The sequence below is a fragment of the Micropterus dolomieu genome, linkage group LG10, assembly GCF_021292245.1.
Source record: "Micropterus dolomieu isolate WLL.071019.BEF.003 ecotype Adirondacks linkage group LG10, ASM2129224v1, whole genome shotgun sequence".
In the NCBI taxonomy this organism is placed as follows: Eukaryota; Metazoa; Chordata; class Actinopteri; order Centrarchiformes; family Centrarchidae; genus Micropterus; species Micropterus dolomieu.
The window spans coordinates 12,396,245-12,419,463 of record NC_060159.1 but is presented as its reverse complement, the minus strand read 5'-3'; the positions used below and the strand labels follow the sequence as shown (position 1 = coordinate 12,419,463).

The 23,219-nt window shown below is 40.4% G+C and overlaps 1 protein-coding gene across 2 annotated transcripts in view; it reads left to right on the top strand.

Moving 5' to 3' along the window:
* Positions 1–752: 752 nt before the first annotated feature.
* Positions 753–23,219, top strand: part of itsn2a (intersectin 2a) — a 39,586-nt gene continuing 17,119 nt past the window's right edge. The window contains exons 1-16 of one of the 2 annotated variants that reach the window (XM_046060429.1): positions 753–1,010; positions 6,765–6,836; positions 13,121–13,213; positions 13,317–13,380; positions 13,757–13,932; positions 14,328–14,549; positions 16,284–16,377; positions 18,300–18,442; positions 18,706–18,769; positions 20,172–20,309; positions 20,400–20,506; positions 20,598–20,860; positions 20,944–21,093; positions 21,192–21,332; positions 21,431–21,518; positions 21,613–21,752. In XM_046060429.1, the coding sequence (XP_045916385.1) occupies positions 6,830–6,836; positions 13,121–13,213; positions 13,317–13,380; positions 13,757–13,932; positions 14,328–14,549; positions 16,284–16,377; positions 18,300–18,442; positions 18,706–18,769; positions 20,172–20,309; positions 20,400–20,506; positions 20,598–20,860; positions 20,944–21,093; positions 21,192–21,332; positions 21,431–21,518; positions 21,613–21,752 (1,890 nt within the window). In that variant the 5' untranslated portion in view covers positions 753–1,010; positions 6,765–6,829. The remainder of the gene's footprint in view (positions 1,011–6,764; positions 6,837–13,120; positions 13,214–13,316; positions 13,381–13,756; positions 13,933–14,327; positions 14,550–16,283; positions 16,378–18,299; positions 18,443–18,705; positions 18,770–20,171; positions 20,310–20,399; positions 20,507–20,597; positions 20,861–20,943; positions 21,094–21,191; positions 21,333–21,430; positions 21,519–21,612; positions 21,753–23,219) is intronic. The other variant, XM_046060430.1, reaches the window with a different exon arrangement.

Below are 23,219 nucleotides of genomic sequence, written 5' to 3'. Positions count from 1 at the left end.
CAGGTCCAAATATCATTTGGCTTTGATCTGTTTACTGTCAAAACATCATCCAACAGCAAGAGACCAAAGGTCAAGTGGTTGTGCCTTCAAAATAAAAGTCTGCATTTAAGTTAAATTAGGTCAATGAAGTGGACACAATATATGGAAGGTTTTTCTTTTGATCCAATCAAGCCTTCTGACTATATGCAACTTTTCTATTTGACAGGATAGTCAGTCAGACAATGCACTACATTTTGCCTAGTGTGCAGAAACTGAATGAATCTGGCAAATGTTCATATAATAGATGGAAATGAACAATTACATTTTAATTCTGTTTGTGTGTTATGTCCTCTGTGTAATACAATATAAACATTATTTTTTTAAAGCCTGTGCAGGGGAGGTAGGAGGTTGAGATTGTATACTATACAAAGAAATCTCCTAAAATACTCATGGCAAGATAAACATGATTACATGAATTATAATTAAGGAGAGATGATTAGGCAGTTACCATACGAAAAGAACAAAATGATGAATGGATAAAAAACACACATTACTTATCCTTTCAGCTATCCACAAATAAAGGAGAAATTACTAAAGTTTGTTTAAATTTCAGATATAAACAAAGAACACTGGAACATGTTGGACTGTACAGGATGAGTGATTAACTGAAACAAGGGTGTTTTATTAAGTCATGGTTTGTGAGTGTTTGGCAATTTAGGATTGACGCTTCAATATCAGGCCCATCGATAAAGACAAATAATTTCAGTAGGAAATGTTGGAAGTACTATCTTAGTTCAGTTTCAATGGGTTTTGTGCCCTATCACATGCCCCACGTGCCCCATTATGAGCGTCGGTATGTTTAAGTTTGAAAATATCCCCGGAAGTCCTGTGTGTGATTTCGTCTGACTTGACTCTGGAGACGCCCGTTTCCAGTCCACGCCTGCCCCGGCTGCAGGAGCGGTTCCTCCCTCTTCAGTAGCCAAATTCGCCTGACTGGATGTCTGATCAACGCCGCTAATCTACCGCAACAGGTAAACGACCATAAAGCATTTTTGTGCTTAACAAGACAGAACTAAATGTAACAATTGACGGGCACTGTCGCTGTTGACCTTGTGTTTTTTGGTTTTTATCTTTTTCTCGGAAGGTAAGTGGGGGTGTCCTGCTTCGTTAAATTTAAAAGGCGAGGCATGCAGCGTATTAGTACTGTAATCTGCAGATTTTTTGTCTAACCTACAAGGATGTGCATTTCTAAAACCCTATCACCAAACCCTGACTGATAGCCTTTTGTCTGCGTTTTTGATTGAAAACACTCCATATGGTTGAAAAATGGGATTCAGACGTTATGCTTATTTCTAAATATGTTCAAATACAATTTTAAAAATTGCTTTACTTACATTTAACGTGGACTCTTTAAAATGACCAAAATAAGGGCTGTCGTCTAAAGATTGCCATATTCTCAATAGTACAGTGTCAGTGCATAACAGTGTGTCTTGAATGTATGGCGGTGGTGAATCCAGGAAATATGCTTATTTGGGATTTATTTTTTTTAAATTCAGTTATTAGCCCCTTTTCTCAGAAACAAATGTACCATTCAGAGAAGGTGCTTTTACTGGAAATTACAGATTTCCACTTAAACATTCTGTGTCCAGAATGTCAAACTAAGAATATGGCCATCCTTATTTTGAGAAAAATAAATCACTGGGATATTTCTGGAACTCCCCACAGGGAAGTGATAGCCTGTGGTAGCCTTACTAGACCCAGCACACAGTGACCTTAATGTAGTTTGTAGTATTTTATCACATGTGGTGTATGATTGCCATAATTTCTTTATCTTTTGTCTTAAAGGTGACTTGAGGTTTGACCATATCTTTTATAGCATGGTAAATATAGCCTGTTGTTTGCCAGGTGGGTGTGATATCCCACTGTACCCAGCTTTAAAGGTGTTATCAGATGTTTAGATTTGTTCACTGCAGTTTTCCATTCATCTAAAAGACATTTGGGGCTTGCTGGTGTTCATTCACTGCAGTATAGACTAATTATAGAGATTGGTTGGTTGCTGTGTGTGTTGTGCTGCTCTCAGTGAAAAAAAGAAATAGGAGGCTTTCTTTGCTGAAGTGGCAAAGTCCATGTAAACTGCAGTTCCTGTGACATCTGGCCTCATCCCAGCAGGGACTTTTGGTATCCACCTGCCAATAAACAAAGCATTGCGTAACACACATATGCACATAAACGCGTACAAACATACAGCTTTCAGGGTCCATTTTCACATGACAGTCACAGAAGTGTGAATCCGAATGCTGTATTGAGGACAATTCTGTATTTTTGAAGTCAGGGTAAAAATCTTGTGGCAAAGGTATGTAAGTAAGAAGCTGAGGTAGGACATGCTGCTGAGAGCTGGGGGTGGGGAGTGTAAAGGAAGTAATAAAGGCTATGTTGAATCATTGTTCGAGCTGACCCACAAATGTATCAAATGGATAAATATAAAAATATTCTTCTGGTGGAAGTGTCCCCAATTTCCACCTGCAGCGTAACAAAGGAAGATGTGTGGATGTCTTTGTGTGTCTGTGTGCTTCTGTGCTCTTGTGAATAGGCAGAAAATGCAAGCAAAAACACACACACACACACACACACACACACACACACACACACACACACACACACACACACACACACACACACACACACACACACACACACACACAGGCTTCTTTCTTCCTTGGGCTCAGCAAAGCTTCCTGGGCTGTGTCTGCTAGAACAGGGTCGCCCTCTGTGCGAGGAGTGTGTGTTAGACACACTCACCCACACAGGTCGACGCATTGATACGCATATCCGACCGGGCCAGTGCGGCACACACACAGGTGTCAATCAGCATGCAGGACACAGTCAAAGGTTCTTTGATTCATTTTCTCCCTCAGTGCAGTGGGTCAGCATACCACTGGCCCTTAGAGTGTTTCGCACAGTTCCCCAAAATCAAAAACTTTGAGAGTGCTACATGTGGCATTTTTAAACATCAATATACCATCAAGGCTAGAGGAAGAAGAACGTCTAGGCTATTTGGCATTGGCTTCTGCCACTGCAACGCGGACCCACATAAAAGGTGAAATATTAATGGAAGGCGGTGTTATTATTAAGTATTACTATTTTCAGCCTTATTGTGATCTATGTTATAGCAACATAAACAAATGAAACTATGAGTGTAAAATCTCACTGTTGACCCTGCAATAGTATGTTGACTAAATGTTTACCTACCTTTTTCATTCATCATCACATGCATGGCCAGATTAACCTGTTAGGTGGCACCAGGGCAAAAAGCTTGGTATGGACCTCTATTGGTACATTGTGTATGTACCATCACCTACAAGTTCTCAGTGCATACACATGTAACTCCCATTACTTATTTGCGGTTGCCTTTCTAAATAACAAAATGTCTTAAAACTAGACTTTGATTTTGAAACAGGGCCCCTTTACAAGCTGTTCTGCAAGATTAGCATTAACATATCAAATTCCTTAACAAAGTTGTGATTGATCAGATTACCAAATCCAGTTGACATGCACATGGATTTTTGGGGCCCGTGTAGGTCTGGGACCTACAGGTTGAAAGCACCAGAAAAAGCTAGTCAGTAGACCTAGAGTCAAGACTGTTTTGTCAAATAAAACCATAGTTGAGATGATCTGTCGTCTTTATGTCACGCTTTTGAAATCAAAACATATTCCAGTTACGTTTCTGAATAAACATGATTTCCACATCCTTACACTTGTTCCACCGTCTACCACTGAGAAAAACTTTGAGGGCTTAAGGTGTCTGTGCTGGAAATGAACGAGTTTGTATGACATGTTGGCTTCTACAAAAATGGCCATCCTCAGTTTCAGTATCAGGAAGGTGTGAGGTTCAAGCATACGGACACCATTAGTTCTGTTTGACATTTGCATGCACCTTCACGTATATTAGTGTACCTGTGCACCTTAAAATGCATTTCAACATCTAATTCTATTTTAAGTATATTTCACTTCTCAGTACAGTAAGTAATTCTGATCTGTGTCCAAATATTTGATGGTGCATGTGTCAGTGCAATAGAATGATTGTTAATCACATCAACAGGCACTGAGCTACAAGGTAAATCAATTTGAAAATGGATACATTTCAGAGGTGCTCCTGTCCTTTCGGGCACCTCAAGGGTATTTAGCAATGACGAGCAAATTCAGTGAAACATTTTGTTGTGAGCCTCTGAGGGTGCGGTCAGTGTTGATGTAGAGGGTGTCCTCTGCGTCTTGTGTTGATTTTGTGTTGCTTCTTATCCAGGATGTGTCCTTGTTTGAACAGAGACGTCTCTCTAACATAGCCAATAGCAGATACGATCATGTATTTGAAGGTACACACACCTCAGGGTACAAAAGCGTTTGTGTTTGAGGGTGGATCAGTGTCTGCTAAATACCTTCATTTTACCTTCAGTGTTTGCGTAAGGGAGTGTAAGGGGTACATATATACAGTTTATACACAGGCATAGCTCAGTAGGCTATTATGGCTATATACAATACTTTTGTGAAATCTAGTATTGAAATGGAATAGTTCACTCAATAATTAATATATTGTTCTACTTGGCCTCCTATTAATTGAAATACTGGGGAAGCTTTAATATAAAACAAAGTGAGGATTTAACACAGCATGATGTTATTGTAGAAAGCTAGCTGCACCAGCCTCTTGTGGTAACATAAGTGTTTACCAAGTGGAGATTAATGCATCACTTGATTTACACAGGTTGCACCACACAAACTATTGTTACATATAGATTAACTTAGTTGTTAATAAAAATGTATGACAAGTAACTGCCACGTGTGCTGTTGCTGTTAACTGACACACAACTGGCAAAGCTAATGCTAGCTGACATATAGCCGTTTAGAGTAAAATGTGGAATTTAGTTGACGAATCTGACCTGACCCTTGATAAAATGCTGTTTAATATTGATGTGAACTAAATGAGATTCTCATATTACATATAACCTAGTGATAACTTCAGCTCGGATAGCCGCATTGCTAAATAGTTTGAAACTAGCTTCAGCTAGCGTTCAGCTTTCTTTATATTCTTTGTGCATTTTGTTTTTATTTTCCTAAATGGATTTATGGTTTGGAACTTGGACTGCCATTAGTGTGTGTGTGTGTGTGTGTGTGTGTGTGTGTGTGTGTGTGTGTGATGTGTAGGAGCTTACACGCTACCACATATATTCAAGTGCATGCAGAGGCATACGCCACAGTGAGCGGTCCATTGCTCTTAAGTAATTGGCAGTGTCGGCATGTGCGCAGAATGATTTATACTACAACAACCACAGTCTCCCCTCCAGGAATTCACATGAAGAGAAGGAACCCATGATGGAGCAATAGTGTAACAAGAGCAGAAGGAGAGGAAGGGATGAAAGAAATTCGATGGGAGTCATATAAGCGGGGGGTGCATGTTCAAGTGAGGGATGAATAAGAAATAGTGGAGCTGAAATGGAAAAGATAGAGTGGAGAGTGAAGTGAGGTAAAAAAAAGTGTGAAAGAATGATTTGCTGAAAGCAGAGAGGAGATTGCTTAGACCTGACAGGAATCAGAGCTGAGGCGAAACCTTGCTTTTTATCTATAGGCTTCTGGATTGATGGTTTGGATGAATGGATGGATAGTTAGATAGGTAGATGAAACAAGAGGAAATAAAGAGGTAGGTCTGATTGGAGGGACTAATAGAATCTGAAGAACAGCATTGGAAGAGTTGCTAGAATAATGGAATGAGAAACTGCAGGAACAGGAAGCTCAGTTTAGGGTTAAAAAGGAGGAAACTACCTGTTGTGTATAATGTGTATATTTTCAACGACTATAAATAGCGAGAAAAAGCAAAAGGGCAGGAAACAATACATAAGACATGGAACCCCACCTGCAGAGGATTATGTGGCAAGGCTTGCTGTGATACTCCAAATAAATTCCTTGAGCCCATACGCATAAGGCTCATTTTCAGAAAATAAACCTGCTTGGGCTCATCTGTCCCCTCTACCTCCTGGGCCAGAAACCCTACAGTCGATTCTCATCAGGTAGGCTGGGCTCACTGCCCATCGGCAACAGTGGAAGCAGGCTGCATCCACTGTTGAAACTGTGTGGTATATACATACCTACCTACCTACTTACATACCCACCCAAGAAATATTTATATTCCCAATTAGATATATTTATATTTGTAATAAAATAATGGTCATTGCGCAGAAAGCCAAATGACAGACATATTAACATCTGAGAAATAAAAACACACCAAGCTTTGCAAAAGACTACTGGCTTGAGCCGCCATCTGTGATCTGAGAGCGGACCGTGATAAATGCTCCCTTCCTCCCAGACCACCATCATTTTCCCTCTGTGTCCCTCAACTGTCTGCCTTCCTCTTGCTTACTTCTCCCTGTTGGCATTGTCTGAATCTCTGCTCTTCCTTCTTTTCTCATCATCCTCTCCCTCCCTCTCTCTCACTCTGTCAGTTTGTCCCCCTCCTCCTCCCTCTATTATTTCCCCTCCTCTGTCCCTCCCTTGCACTGTCATCCCTCACCGTGTTAGCATGTTCAATGTGCCTTCCTTGCATTGTGAACAGGGAGATGAGATTTTTCTTCTTTTCTTTCTTTTTTTTTTTCTCTTCACACATTTGCATCCTCTCCCATTCTCTTCCTTATTCACACACGTGTGCCCGTGTCCCTCACTCATACCCGCCGCTCTGTGACACACACAGATACACAATCACACTCACATCTCTCTCTCTCTCTCTCTCTCTTTCCCTGCAGATGTCAGCGAGCTAGCCAGCTGAGTAGAGGACTTCCCTCTCTGCCCGTGCTCTCCACCTGCAGCCATGAATGGTAAGAACACTTTGTTTTTGTCTTGTATGTGTGTATTGTGTCTGTGGGAGGCAAATATGGACTTTGGGAAGAGGGGTCAGGGTGGAAATTAACTTGAATATGGGAGTAGATCGATAAAGAAGAAAGCAGACGGAGACGACCAATAACCAGCAGATGTGTCACGCCCCTTCTTTGAACCTGAATCTTTCCCTCTGGTCATCTTCCTGTCAAGAATTAAAGGGGCATTTGTTTGAGTCTGTAATGATGTTTTGATCTATGAACTGTTTGAATGGGATATTGATCTGGCGCTGGAGTGAAGGATTAGAGGTTAAATGAAGCATCTTTAATCCCATCTCATTTTGAATTTCAATTATAGATAATTCTATGTATTATTATAAGAGCTTGAAGGAATATTAGATGATATTTTTAAATAAATTTAATGCAAATCATGAGCTAATTTGGTGTGCGGATTTTTGTGGGGGACTGCTTCTGCTTCTGTTGTGCTCAGTGCTTGAATATGATATGGACAGAATTGCTCAATAGCGTGCGTATACATGTGTTAATCCTCTTGTTTCCAGCCTTTGATCAAAGAACAGTTAGTTGCTGCTCCTTGAGGGCCCCAATGGGGAATGCCTCAGAGAAAGGGGTGTGTGTGTGTGTGTGTGTGTGTGTCGGATGCTTCTTGTCCACACCACTAATTCTGCAGTTTATCAAAGTGCCAAACCCCACAGCTAGACTCTGCTTTAATCCCATTCAGTAGATAGTCACGGGAGAAAGCAATTCAGACACACAACATCAGTATATGATGAGTTTCTCCGTTGATACGTACTGTATGGGAGGTTGAGCTCCGCTGTGTTATTGCACAGTGAATCTGAAATGAGGCAATTGTAATGTCATTAGTCTGTGAATTTGCAAAACAGGTGGACTGTATGCAGAACTCTCACAGACGGGGAAGGTGTGTTTGTGTGTGTTGACTAAAATGCTGCAGCGAGCAGACACTGTTAATGCACTGTACCCATCTGAAACACTAACTTGTCCTCCCCAGGTGAAGCGTTTGATATGTAAATAGTTATGAAAGCAGTGATGCGGTTTCCCCCCAGCAGACCGGCGCTGGGTGTCTGGAGGTTTGACTCCAGCGTCTCCTAAGGACTGTACAGCACCTAGACAACAGCACACAGGCTGACAAAGGGAAGAAAAACCACACAAGACAGAGGCTCTTTGTGTCGCAGCTGCTGAGGAGGTGAACTGTGCTACAGTGTGTTTAAATTCTGCACAGGCGTTGTTGCTGTGGAAGCTATTCCATGAGTATACAGCTTTTTTTCTGTGGATGGACTGTGTGTTATATTGTCTCAATATAAGGACTCTTGTGTATTCCCTGACAAGGTGTTGTCGGTCGCTTTGCAGGAAGCTGTTTTTATATGCTCAGTGCATGACAGAATTCATACATGTAGGTTACGGCGATAACTTTTTTTAAAGATATTTTAGAAATATATGTAGCCAGATAAGGAAGAACAAATTCTGATTTACATTGATGTAGGGCTGGGCATAATAATGATAATTATCGCAATATAATTTTCGCAATTTAATGTTCAGTATATTGTCAGTAAATATTTGGTTTAATTCATATGAATGAACAAATTAGCACTTAATTTTTCTGTTAAAATATTTATTTTGTTGCAGAAAAGGGACTGAAAAAGATTTACTAATATTCTAGTTTAGTCATAATACTAGTTTTGAATGTTCTCCCTCAGTTTTGTTAAGTGATTCACTGTTTAGCATCAAGTGTTTCTCCCATTCTGACCACAAAGAAAAGTTTAACCGCATAATTAAAATCTGGTTTCTTAAATTTTCAGTCAGGAGCAAAAATCAGCCTTTAAACTTGAAAGAACTAATGACTTTACATTTATCGTGATAATTATCGATATCGAATGATATGAAATGTTATTATCATGATAACATTTTTGGCCATATCGCCCAGCCCTACATTGATGGCCTGGAAGAGTCAAAATGTTAATATAAACCTGCTGAAAAACTGAGACAAGAATGCTGGTTTGCAAAAGACAGCAGAAGCTACATTTAAGAAATGGGGAAATATGTATATTAACTTTCCTGCCGAGAGTTGGATGAGAAAATGGATACCTTTATTAGCACATAGACTAAGGGACACTCTCAAAAGTGTGGTTCAGGAAGGAAGTCAAAAATATTAAGATATTCATATTCACACAACCCACAGTTTGTTGTTTTTAGATTTATGTGGGCTATAGATTAGCTGTTAGGCAGATTTCCAGCACCAGGCTAGCTGTTTCCCCCTGTTTTCAGCCTCAATGCTAAGCTGTGAGTGGTTTTGACAGTCTCGTTTAACTCTTAGCAAGAAAGCAAATAAGTGTGTCTCCCAAAATGTCAACAAGGTTACAGCTAAACTATTTTAAAGAATATGTAAAACAATTTAAGTATCAAACAACAGCCCTTTGTTCATGTCTTGTAAATACTAGTTAGTTTAAAAAAACAAAATTTGGCACCTCCTTATCTTCGTCTCACATTAAGTGGCCATATCTTTCCAATAACAAGTGTCAAGCCACAGAAGATCCCTAAGGATTCTGCCATTGCTGTGTAAGAAGCTTTGCAATGCCCCACTTATTCACGGAGCATCCTGCCCTCCCTGATACACACGCCCAATCAACTGACAGGCCTGTGGATGTGGCCACGCTAGCTACATGTCCCAGTGGCGCTGTGCTAAATATCGCCTCCCTTTCTCACTTACAATAGCTTCTAAATGAGGTCTGTCAAAGCTAACTAGACAATGTGAGGAATACTCACATCTCAGTGCGAGATTAATTACTTTCTCCTTTTTATGGCTGCATTTTGCTGACAATGCCAAAAACTAGGTCGGGCACTGCGAGCTGCTAACATTGGCTTTGTCAGGGGAAAAAGCATGTACTTGAACAGGTGTTGCTGTGGTGGTATAGAGTAGAGGGAGTTTGTTTGGATATTGAAACCAGCTCAAGGCAATCAGCCAGAGTGTTTCCTAACACACATCTCTGTGAAGTGAGCAGCTGGCAGTTTTCAGTTATATCTGGTCGCACATTTTGGAAAAAGGTTGAATCTTCCTGCTTTTAACTCTGTAGTTGCTCACGTTTAATCTTCTGGCTGCATACAAGGGACTGCTGGGCTGCAACTTTGTGTCAGTCCTCAGGGATGTGTGTGTGTGTGTGTGTGTGTGTGTGTGTGTGTGTGTGTGTGTGCGCGTGCGTGCATGCTGCGGTCAACAAGAGCCAGTGTGGTGTTTGGGTTAGCGTAGGGGAGGAAGTTCCATCGAGGGCAGGCTGGTATTTCCTGACGCTAGTGAATAAATTACACCCTAGATACCATGTCTACAAACACATATACCCATAATACCACAAAGAATAGCATATTGAGTCGAGAATATTATGCTAATCAAATAGCATTTTGCCTAAAAACAATATTACAACTACTATATTAATAAACTGTAGTTTTTGTCCCTAGCCCTGTGACTTCATTCCTACTCTTATGCATCTACCAGAGATAAGGAAGAAAAGGGGCCCCACCATCTTACTCTGCCCTGACAAATTGATTTGAGAAGAAATGTTTAGAGACAACTTCCTGCGTAAGATGTTCTATGTCGCTGGCGTCTTAGGATGAGAATCGGAGTGAGAGTAGCTTTATACATATCTCAAGTACAGTCTTGCTAAAGCACTTGGGGTATGAAGAAGGAATGTTACATCACCATAAATAAAAGCAATCACATAATAATTTGCAACTATCATATAGCAAAAAACTATGTACCAAGGCTAAATAACAGCCATAGATTCAGCCCTTACAAAGAGCTGTGGGTGTTTATATGCTTTTGACACAGATTTTGTGACAAATATAGACCTAACTCAGGCACCTCTTGTTTGATTTCATCATTTGATAAGTATTTTCTTGAATAAGGGACCAGGGTGAGCTTTAAAACCAACGATGAGCTTGTGATGATGGGAGGCGAATAATTTGGATGACAAATTCTCAACAAGCTCAGTGTGTTGTCTTTATTTCGCACTGAAGTCACTGTTGTGAGAAAGAAATCTGTGCAAACATTTTGTTTGTACAACCGTGATCACTATGGCAATAGCCAATGGCATCAGGGAGGGCCCGTATGTCGCTGAAGGAGCAGAGGAAGATGAGCTGCTTAGGAAAGTGAACTCCATAAGAACTGACTGAGTTGACTTCCGTTTGTAACATTGCAACTATCGCTTTTTACCCATGTGTTTCTTCTGTCTGTACGAGGATAAACTAGTCCGCCATTCAGCTTCTCTAGTGTGAATTCATCTTTTGTGCGTCACTAACCCTTCTTTATCTCTGCTGCCTGGACTCCTGTCTGCCATTGTCTCCTTATCTACATCTCTGCCATGCAATCACTGCCATATGGAGAGACCCATCTGTTCACAATGTCTATACAGTCAGTACTTTTCTTAATGATGGCTTCAGAGCTGTCAAGTTATGGAGCAGAAATGTAAGCCAGGAGGCACACCCTGGTTGTGTTATGATTAGATTAATTTCATGGATTCCCTTATGATTAATTGATTATCAGCACAGATGATAATCTTTCATCCCCCTTTTTTAAAAACATCTTATGAAAATGAGTAAGAATTGCATTTCATACCCCTCACACAGCACATTTGACATCATATTTAATTCATGGCCAACCCTGAACTTACCTTGAGAAATCCAAGAGTGGAGCAGAGTGGGGGAAGAAAAAGCTTACTGGACATTTTTATACATTAATCATTGTCGGGAGTTGGTTAAGAGTGGTTTCATCTGAAGGCGAGATCTCATTAGGGATGGAAATGATGCCGACTTTTTGGATGGTGAAGAAAAAGACTATATACTGAATTTGACATTAGCATTTCTGCTCTGGGGACTTGAAATGTGTTGCTGCATTTGTGTGTGTTGAGGAGTGGACCATTGCCCACGCATTATGGTTTAAAAATGTAAAGTTTCTTCTTCTATGTAGAATGTTTTTTGTCCTACGAAATGTCATATTTATGAAAGTTTGGACCTCCAAAAGGCAGCTGGTATGTTAATAAAGCAGGAGCTTTTAGTATTCAAGTACCTTTTATATCCATGTACCAGTAACAACTGCAGTTCTACTACAAGTTCTACATTAATTTACAAAGGATCAGTTCTAATGATTTTAGTTGTCCCCTGACTTTTCCTGTAATGCCACCATGAAGGTTGACATTTATAGGTAATGCGGCATGATATACACAAGTTAATATTCTTTTACGCAAGTTTAGGGCGTGTACGGATGGTGTAAATATATCCCTGTTCAAGCATATTGTATACCACTTTATACTGCGCACTTGGCGTCAAGTTATACAAAAGCAAGTCTACAGAAACTTAAAGTAGCATGCAACGATGCTATGAGAATATTAATCAAGAGACCAAGATGGTGTAGTGCAAGTGAGATGTTTGTGGCTGCAGGAGTAAGGGCCTTTCATGCTGTCTTAAGAAATCTCATGCATAAATTCATGTGCCAGGTTAATGATTTAGAAAATCAAATAATTTTGGGCTTGCCAAACATATTCACACTACCAATCTTGTATGTGTAAACACTGCTACAATTGTTTCCTGGTAGGACACTGATTGTCTTTATATTTTTTATTTTGTTATATTTTCTCTTCCTTTTCTTTAGCTGTGTAAAGCATGATTTATTATGGTGGGTTTTTTATGTGTGTATGCATGTGAGTATATATTTGTGTATTTTTGTGGGTTAGATCTGGACCCTGAGTCTGTGATAGAGATTTTGATTTGATTGATTGTCTAAGATTAAAATGTGTTGACAACTATTGGATGGATTGCCTTGAAATTTGATATAAACATTCCTGTCCTCTTCAGTATGACATGTAATAACTGTGGTGATCCCCTGACTTTTCATGCAGTGCCACCATCAAGTCATGCACTGTGAGCAGGTTTTGCATTGTTAATAGCTCAAAGTACCATTGTGCCAACAGCCTCACAGAACAGTTAGCATAGCTATAGATTCTTACTTTTGTTTTTATGTGTTTTTAGATTTAAAAAATCTTTTCCCTCTGTTTAACCTGTTTTCTAAACATAGACTTATTTATCAATGAATGACAGAAATGTTTTTGTATATCTTTCTTATATAAAATCCTCTTGGCTGTCCTGTTAGTTATTACTTTATGCTGCATCAGCATTGGTAAATGATTTTATGTTAACTTTGAACAGCATATACACCAACTTTAGCAGGCAAGAGGATCTTAAGATTGTTTCTTGGTTTTGTCCAGGCGGAGCCAGTGTCTGGGCCATCGCTCCAGAGGAGAGGGGGAAACATGACAAACAGTTTGACACCCTTGCTCCCGTCCTCGGCTATGTTTCAGGTAGGCTGTTGTCCTAACAAGAAGACTAAATACTTGTGTATGCAGAACACCTAGAAGTTGTCATGAGAGGTTCTGAACCCTAGTGATTTTTGTCCGTCTTCAGGAGAACAAGCCAGAAAATTCTTCCTCCAGTCTGGCCTGCCTGCCTCTGTCCTGGCTGAGATCTGGTAAGTACTGACTGACCACTGCATCCTAAATAATGTGTTGTTAAGCCAAAACAATTAAATCAGCAGATCCAATCTTTGTTTTTGGGCAGTTTGGTCCTCTTGATCTGCTTTAAACTTCCTGTTGAGCGCTGACTTCCTTTACAGCCTGCCCCACCTAGTAAACTGCGAGTGTAAGAGTGGGGAGAAAGTGTGTGTGTGGGTGGGTGTGTTTTGGTGTTTGTGTGAATAATGCTACTGGAATTCAATCCCACTAGAGCCTTGTCCCTTGTGTAGCTCTCGACTTTCCTATTGTCTCCATAAAGAAAAAAAAATACCAGGAACGCAGACTTTGCTATAAAAAGATCATATTATACCTCTCTCTCACCTCCTCCTGTAGGAACTTGGCTGACATGGACGGCGATGGGAAGATGGACAGACTCGAGTTCTCCATCGCTATGAAGCTCATTAAACTCAAACTTCAGGGGCGGAACTTACCTTCTTCCCTGCCAGTCATCATGAAGCAACCTCCCGTTTCCACTTCTGCTCCAACTATCCCTTCGTCAGCACGCTTTGGTAAAACTTTCTCTGAGGATATTACAGCCACAATTCAGTTTCAAAACCCACTACATTTTTACTCTCTTACCACCTAACCACTTAGAAGTGTTATTTCATCCATGGCGCAAGAAAAAGAACATTTGAAGAGTTATTTCAAAATGGGAGGATTATGTATTAAAAAATAGCTGCTCTTACAAACGGATTGATTTTTCAATATGATGGTAACTTTCACAGGCAGCTCAAGTTCTTGATTGACACAAATAATACTTTTTTGCTCAGTTGAGTTGCAGTAAATTCAGGGCATTTACAAAATGAAATGAACCCATTTTTAAATGTAACTTTTCAAGTAAGTCTGTTTTCTGAAACAGTGTTCTTGATCTCTTCGTGTTCACCTGTGTGTTTCCTCCTAATAGGAATGGGGTCAATGCCAAACCTGTCAGTTGGTCTGTCGTCCATGTCAGCTATGTCAGCCATGCCCATTCTAACACCCATGCCGGCTAACCCCCACATTCACTCTGTGCAACCACTGGTGCCAATGGCAATGACTCTGCCCCTCATCACCTCCCTGGGAAACTCTGGATTCCCCAACAACAATGTCAACCTCCTCACCCCGCCTCTCGTTCCCAACAACGCAGGTTGGTCCTGCAGTGGAAATGTTCTGATTTACTTGTCGGACAAATAAAGATAGATATTTATTAGTGTATTAGCACCAATTGACAGGGTCCTAAGGCCCTTGGACCCCATTGCTCCAGCTCTATGTACATTCAGTCTAGTCTAATTATAAGTTTACTAAATGGAGATTACACATCCCAAAATTTAAACAGATTACACCACACAAACTAGTTCTTACATAGAGATTAGTTGTACTAAACATTTAACTGCCAGGTGAAACTGCTACATAGCTGACTCAGCCAAATGAGAAAGCTAACGCTAGCTTGCTAAGATACTGTATGACCCATTTTGAATGAAGAATAAAAGGGATATTATGATATAAGGTTGACATATTTGACCTGGCACTCAAAATTCCATTTAATAATGATGTAAACTGAGATGATTTTAAATCACTTTTCACAAAAATAAATCAATACCTTAAATTACAAAACGTTATGCAGAATTACTAAGTAGCGTCAGTTAGGTTAGCATAACTGAATATTTCCTTATGCTTGCTCCTTGGCTAATCTACATGCCTAAATTTGCAAAGGAATGTAACACATACAAATATTAGACTTTAACATATAGGTTAGCCCTAATATAATGCTACTATATAGTTTGTGATTGGACAGTGCTACAGATGTTTCTTAGCATTTTAAACATTACATCTTAACTAACAAAGACATTTCTTAAGTTGTAATGGTGCAACTTGATTTACTATCACTAGTTTAAAACCAACTAAGAGATTAGGAAGGACATAATGCAAAACTTATTAAGTAAGTAATAGATGTGAATAGCTGGTGCAACCAGATCCTGGTTTGTGGGTCAGTTATTCAGGTCTTGCATGTTAATGGTGCAGTGTTACTGTGGTGTGGATTACAACATGAAAGGGCTGAACCATATCTACTTACTGAGGTGTTGTATATTTGTCTTGAGGCATTACACAAGTATGGCTATATATATATATATATATATATATATATATATATATATATATATATATATATATATATATATATATATATATATATAAAATATAATATAATAAAATGTGTGTATGCATGTTGCGGTATGTAGTAAGACCTGCTTTTTAATCACCAAGGAGACGAGTCACTGCAGTCTTTACTGCAGTTAATGTACCTATTAGATAAAATTCATTGTCATTGATCTCAGGTGTGGGTGCACCTATATAATATAAATACTAATATAGTTTTTTTTTCTCTTTCCTCTGTTCTTTTTATCTCCACTGTCTGTCATGTGGCTGCTTTCTTTAATCTCAGTCTGTATGTTCAAGCTAAATGTTTGGCTGTGAAATGAGTAATCTCTTGACAGAGTGTGAAATTTCTCTATTATTTGGTGTTCCGGCAATCTTTATCCCCCCCCCCCCCCATCTGCTGAAGAAAATGTATCCGTGTCACAGCTCTTGAGACGAACCCTCTGTAGCGCAGGGTTGCAGACAACCGCAATCACTTTGTTTTTAGCCAGATGTCAATATCCTTGCTGCTGGAGTTCTGTGTGCTGTGACTGTAAAGTATGAAGAGATAAGATTAGATGTACACACGTTCAAGGGCAACTGCACCTTGCACGTCTACAGCATGTCAGATATTGGTTGCATAAGAAGAGCACATGCACACACTGTATGTATTTACATGCATGCGCTAAACGATATTTAATTTGATTGTTTTCTATCAACCACCTGCCTCCAATCCCTTTTGCAGCACACCCTCTCTCTGGCTTCTCTTCTCCTATGGCGTTCTCTCCATCCACCGGCATGTCTAAGGCCAGCTCTCTCCTTGACCTTGGATCCAGCAGGTGAGGCCCAGAGTATAAATAATGGTATATTTAAGTTTCTCAAGCTCCTACAAATAACCCGTAAAGACAAAATTGCTTATGTTGTACTTAAATGTAGTTCCACATTGTTTCCAAGTGTCAGGTGGCATTTCATGACGCACCACATTACAGATGTACAGCTGATCAGCTTAAGAGTCCTCATTTTAATCAGTTGCCATTTGAAAAGACAAATGCCCTCTGTCAGGATATCAAGTTCCACCTGAAACATACATTTAAATCAAGTACTCAATTTAACAGTAATGTAAGGTTTTCTAAAATGCCCCATTTATTATGCAGTGATTTTAACAGAACGGCTGGTATAACACACACTACCAGCCCATTAGTTCAGTGCTTACAAAGTAGCAGAGTTTTTGCAGGGGAGGGTTGAGGATCAGACTGCAGGCAGAGATGAAACACTAAGATAACAGTGAGAGCAGGAAGGGCATTTGTTCTGTTGGCTACCAGAGGACTTGTTTAGAGTCACAGACGTTAGGGGAGAACTGGAATCAAATGGCATTCTTATAGGAGGAGGTCACCATTATTGTGAAGTTTCCATCTATTTTTAGTAGCCATACATGGTCCAGCTCATTGGTGTTTTATCTCAACAAGGTTGTCATAAAAAGTTGTACACTTGTACATGGTTCCCAAAGGATGAAGCCTACTGAATTTGGTCAGCCCCTGACTTTTCCTCTTGCACCACTATTAAGTTCACATCTGTAGATGTATGTAAAATATGTCGACATTTACTGGATGGATTGCCAAGACTTCCATGCCCTCCTCAGGAAGAATTTCACAGCTTTGGACTTTGGACTCTAGTTCCACCATCAGGCACAAAGAGCATATATGCACTGTTGTTCATGTGACCAGTTCTAATGTCACAAGTGTCACCAGTGGTTACATTAAATACTAATAATGTCACATATGTTATTTGCCATGAATGAAAAATTAGATAGCGACTGAAGTGTTTCACAGTCCTACATCTACAACAGTGAAACACACAATCTCTGTTTGGAATTCTTACAATAGTGGGAAGTAATAAGGAGTAAACAAAGCAGAAACCGGAGTCTGAGAGGTTTTGCAGATTCCCTTCAAAAAAGACAATAGCAGTATCTAATATCCTTGATCCTTCTCGTGGTGTTTTGTGTGGTTTGGGAAAAGGATAGGAGTAGAGTCTGATTTCATTTTGAATGTATTGTTTTGTGTGGCTCAGTGCTTCAGACAAAATGTCCTGACCTCAGGTGTAGGTGGTAAGGCAAGCAATAATAATGGCAGCAGGAGTGTATGGAAGTCAAATACCAGTACAGGTTGAGCAGCCATCCACATCACTTCAACAGTCATAATTGTGACATCCAATTCTGTCATGCTAGACACTTTGTTCTTGTACTGTTTTTTGTTGCCAGACCCATAACAAGTTTTAATATCAGTGAATTTTACAGGCCTACTTGGTGTCACTAATCTACACACTCACAGAGAAAAGGGAGGATTTCACATTGCATCTCCTCTTATGCTTCTTTTAGAGCTAGTGCAAGTTTCCACCCAGCTAAAATGACTGAAAAGAAATGCATTCTTCTCAAATGAGCATCTCCGACCCTGTCTATCCTTTTGCTATTCTTGCAGACGCGTTGTTTATAATAAAAACAGAATATCTGATTAGCATTGCCTGAGGGGACAGTGCTGTCTTGTTTCAGAGAGTCATTGTCTACGTGGTCGTTTGCACCAGTTTCCTCTACAGCTAATTAAGAGCCGAGAAATAACACGGGGGAGTCTCGACGCAATTACTGGTTTTAAGTCAAGGCTTGAATACAGGGGAGTAAGGGAACACTGACCACATAATATTATTGTGTAATTTCCCTTTAGGTGATATCTTGGCATATCGACATGCCTCTCTTTCTATCTGTTCGTAGCTCAAATTCTTCCTCGACCACGTCGTTGACCAGTAACTCTCCGAAGACGGGTGCAAGTGATTGGGCCGTTCCACAGGCCTCAAGGCTCAAGTACCGTCAGCAGTTCAATACGCTAGACAAGCTCATGAGTGGCTACTTGTCAGGTAGGTCACACACACATACACACACACTACAACCTGAATAAACATTAGGTTCTCAGGGCTGCGTGGCGGCCCATGAGTGGTGTTCTCAAAGTTTGACAGAGCACACTCTGAGTCAGTTTCACTTCACACGCATGCACTCACGTACTCTTGTGATTGCCCTTAACCCTGCTTGACAGAACAGGTAGTCATACGTACACAAACGCGTCCACAGTTGGCGTGAGAATTCACTCGCTGTTATTTCTGATGTAATTTTAACCTTGTAGGACCTCAGGTTAGAAATGCTCTGATGGCGTCCAACCTGACCCAGACTCAGCTAGCTACCATCTGGTGAGTAAAAGGTGTGTGCATGTGTGCTTACCTATGTATGTATGATCCAGCAGGCAGCCACATCTCCGACGGCATGCCTTTTTAAGTTCATAAGTGTTTGTTGATCACTAGGCAGACAGATGCATAATGCCATTAAATATTAAATACAAAGCTATTTTTGCTTCTACACACCATGTGGAAATTATTTACATGATTTATAATTTATTAATATGATTTGATGCCAATTGGCTTGTCATTTAACATGGCTTACCAGTGATGAACTTTGCTCTCCAGTTTACACCAATGTAATTAACAATAGCTATAAAAAATGGAAAACAAGAGTGAACATCAAAACTAGGCTGATGAATATTGTGGTTTTCTCTGGTGTTAATGCTGAAATCTGTAATGTTCCCCACATTGTTCCATGACAGAGATAGGTAATTAAAATGATGTTGTTGGAATGATGAAATACAACAAACGTGGAAAATTATCCAAAATGGCACTTCTCACTTTGTCACACCTCATTTCAGTGTGTACTATAAACAGCAATCTAGCTAGCTAACTCTTTTAGCCAATTGTTGTGGTTTAGCGTTGCCTAGCACGAAACAGCAAACAGGCAAAGTTAGCAACTAGCTAGTGAACACATTGTAGTGGAGCATTTAGCAGCAAGAGAGAGATATTTCCTTCAGGATTTGGTGGAGACCAAAACAGAGCTAAATATTGGAGCCAGGTAGTCAGAAACATGACTGCAAATTAACTTTAGTCTGTATCTGCTGGATGTGGTAAACTGTTTCCCATAACAACCTCATGAGGTGATACTTTTTACAGCTTGTTCCCCTCTCTCCAAATTTGAATTTAAAGCTTAATCTCAATTAGACGCCTGTCCCTTTTACTGGCCTGGTGTGGCTACACATTTTGACAAATAAACGCAGGTCTCAATTAGAAGCCTGGTCTGGTTGTTATAGAAGATTTCTGGATATATAAAACCTCTCAAAGCCCACTGGGTGGCCAGCTTGAGCTAATTCTAAGTTGATAAAATCGCACATATAAATATAAATGTTTAAACGTTTGTCAATGTGGACATCCACCACATCGTAAGATCAGTTAGATCCTCCGCAATTCAGACTTCCGCAAGACATACTGGTATGGTAAATAATCGAGACAAAAAAAGTCTAACCAGTACATACTGGTTGAAATAAACAATTTGATAGTAGTAGACAGAATTTCCCATCTTTGCTGAGCAAGAATTTTGTGCGAAAGGAATTAAAGGCCCATATAGGCAGAGTTTCATTGAAGCAAATGAAAGCTTGGGCTATTAATTGAAGTTTTAGGTATGCTGGTAATGATGATATTATCACCACAAAAACTAAAGATTTGATCTTTACTTGTTTACGATGTAACTTACTGTGTTGTGCGTACATAGGACCTTGGCAGATGTGGATAAGGATGGTCGGCTACAAGGTGATGAGTTCATTCTGGCAATGCACTTGGTGGACATGGCTAAAACTGGCCGGCCTCTACCCCTCACACTGCCTCAAGACATGGTACCTCCCTCTCTCAGGTAACACATCCACGCAGATTAGCACGTTCACTGAATTTATTAATACATCCATTATTACAACCACAGACATTCTTTTTTATCTAATTTCAGAGGAGGAATCAAGTCCAGTGAGCTTGTTAATGGAACAGGGCCCTACATAACTCCCTGTTTATTAGACACAACAGAGGTAGAACCTGCACAAAAGACCAAGAGCAGTGGTATGAGATATCCTAGACTCTGGTTGTTGTGTTAAAATGTCACTTTTAGGTCTTCGTCTGTGTCATACCTCTCTCTTCCTCCTCTTTGTAGTGTCCTTTGAGGACAAGCTGAAGGAGAACTTTGCACGAGGCAGTGCCGAGCTGGAAAAACGACGACTGGCCCTAGAGGAAGCACAGAGAAAGGAGAGGGAGAGGAGAGAGAGGGAGGAGAGAGAGGAGAGAGAAAGGAGGGAGAAGGAGGCCAGGGAGCAGGAAAACCGGAGGAGGCTGGAGGAGGAGAGGCGGTTGGAGAGGCAGAGGGAGATGGAGAGACAGAGGGAGGAGGAGAGGATGAGGGAGCTGGAGAGGAAGGAGGTGAGTGGGAGAAGTAGACTCACCAGTGAGAGGCTGAACATCGAGATTGCCCTGTCCAGTGACCACTTTCCTTCGTACTTCAGGCAGCGAAGCAGGAGATAGAGCGCCAGCGGAGGGAGGAGTGGGAGCGTGGGAAGAAGGATGAGCTGGGCCGGAGGAGAGAGGGGGAGCAGGAAGAGATCTCCCGACTTCGGGCCAAAAAGAAGAGTCTAGAGTTGGAGCTGGAGGCTGTGGTGAGACCGCACTAACATCCACAAATGTTCACAGATACAGTCTCACAATGCCAATGAAAGCAAGGGGCCCACGCTAATAAAATTGCCCGGTCTCCCAGGGCAACAAGCACAAGCAGATCTCAGACTGTCTCCGTGATGCTCAGAGCAAGAGGCGGATTCTGAAGGCAGAGGTGGACCTTGTCAATCAGAAGAGGGACTCGCGCATCACAGAGATCAACACGTTGCAGCTTCAGTTTGAGGTTAAAGACATGTGTTTTGTCTTCCCTGTCAGACTTTTTGTATTTAAATGTTTTTTTCACTTCCTGTTCATATGCCTGTGTCTCTCTGTTTGGCATAGGACTGGCAGAGGAAGCTCTCACAGCTGGTCCCAGAACAGCAGAGGCTGACTGAGAAGATGCGAATCATAAGCCTCAACAAACTCCCCTGTGGGTGACAAACATCCGCTTAAACAACACACAGACAAAATATCGGTCCCTGAATTCTCTCGCTCATCCCTGACCTTTGACCTTTGCCTTGTAGCAGTGGCTTTGACCTCTCTGAGCGAGAGCGTGACAGAGAAAGGTGTGAATTGCCGCAGGCTGAAGGACCAGCTTGACACTCTGGAGAGGGAGACCACAGACAAACTGGCCCAGATGGAGAAGTACAACAAGGAGCTTAAGGTCAGTGGTCAGCACAGACCAGATTCAGGATATGGAGAGTGGTAAGCCTGTCTCAGAGGAGTTCAGACCATTTGAATTCAATTCAACCCAAATTAGCCAAGGACAAGCCAGGTCAGGCCACTACAGAGTTGTTCAGACCACAGATTGTAGAAAAACATGTCACCCATCGATTTTTAGGGAACACTTTGTAGCTTTGAAGAAGTTTAGGCTCATTTGGTCGCTTGTTGGAGACAGAAAATTAAGATTTAGAATATTGTGATATGCTAAGACACCTGTCAGTCAAGCAAACATGTCCCTAAACGTAGCCCTGTTTAAAGCAGCTTTATGTTTACATCAAAACTAACCACTGCTACTGTGTTTTAGACATTTTAATATATTTTGCCTGCCATTCTAGACATCGATTGGTTTTCGACTAAAAATTAAAATTTGGTTGAGTTGTGTAATCCATCACATTGAACATGAATGATGTATTACATTTTGTGTTTAAACTGCATTGCCACACTACGATTTGTGTAACACCAACAATAATAGATGCAAACTAGACTTATATACGGAAAATATACCACTACTACTAATGGATTTTCATGCCCTGTAGAAATGAATGGAAACCCATGGTTGCCTGCAATACATATACAACCTGTACAACTGTATAGCATACAGTCAAATTAGATCAGCAAATAAGTTACAACTTGTTAAGGAGCTAAAAGGTAGGTGATGAGTTTAGTATAACATAAAGACTGGAAGAAAGGGTTGCATGTAACTCCCTGTACAGCAAAGTGTCATTTTCCAGTTTGTGTTTGTGTACTGATTAAACAAGATATGACTTAATTAGTGAGCTTTTTAAACAAGATATGACTTCATTAGTGAACTTTAGATGCTGCTGGAGTGTTTTGTTTTTTTTTACTTTGGAGAGAGCCAGACTAGCTTCATACGTAACCCACAGAAACCCTCTGCAAGAAAGCAAATAAGTGCATTTTCCAAAATGTTGAACTAAACCTTGAAGAAAAAAGAAATTTAATTGGCTCTTGAGCCCTTGAACTTTTTTTGAGTTAGCATGAGTTACATTGCAGGATAGAAGTTGGGTATTTTCAGAAAAATATGACATTACAGCACAATAAAGCAACATCACTATAGATAGATTACACCAATATTACGCGCCAGAAGCTGGTTCAGCCTGATAATTCAATACCAGTGATGAATGATGTCATGCCCTCTCACAATATATCGTCAATCCAATACTAGTAATTGCAGCATCAAAGGGCCTGCTCTTTCTCTTTTGGTCAGTTCATTTGTTCTTAACTGCTTTGTAAAGCTTTTGAAGCTTTTAACACCTTTCTTTTTCTCTTTTCCTCCCTTTTTTCTCTGCTTTCCGATACCTGGACATTTTTCTTACTAATTCACTTTCATCTTGTCTCTGTTTTTCCCTTTGCTTCTCTGAATCTTCTTTTCTTTCTGCTTTCCTTTCAC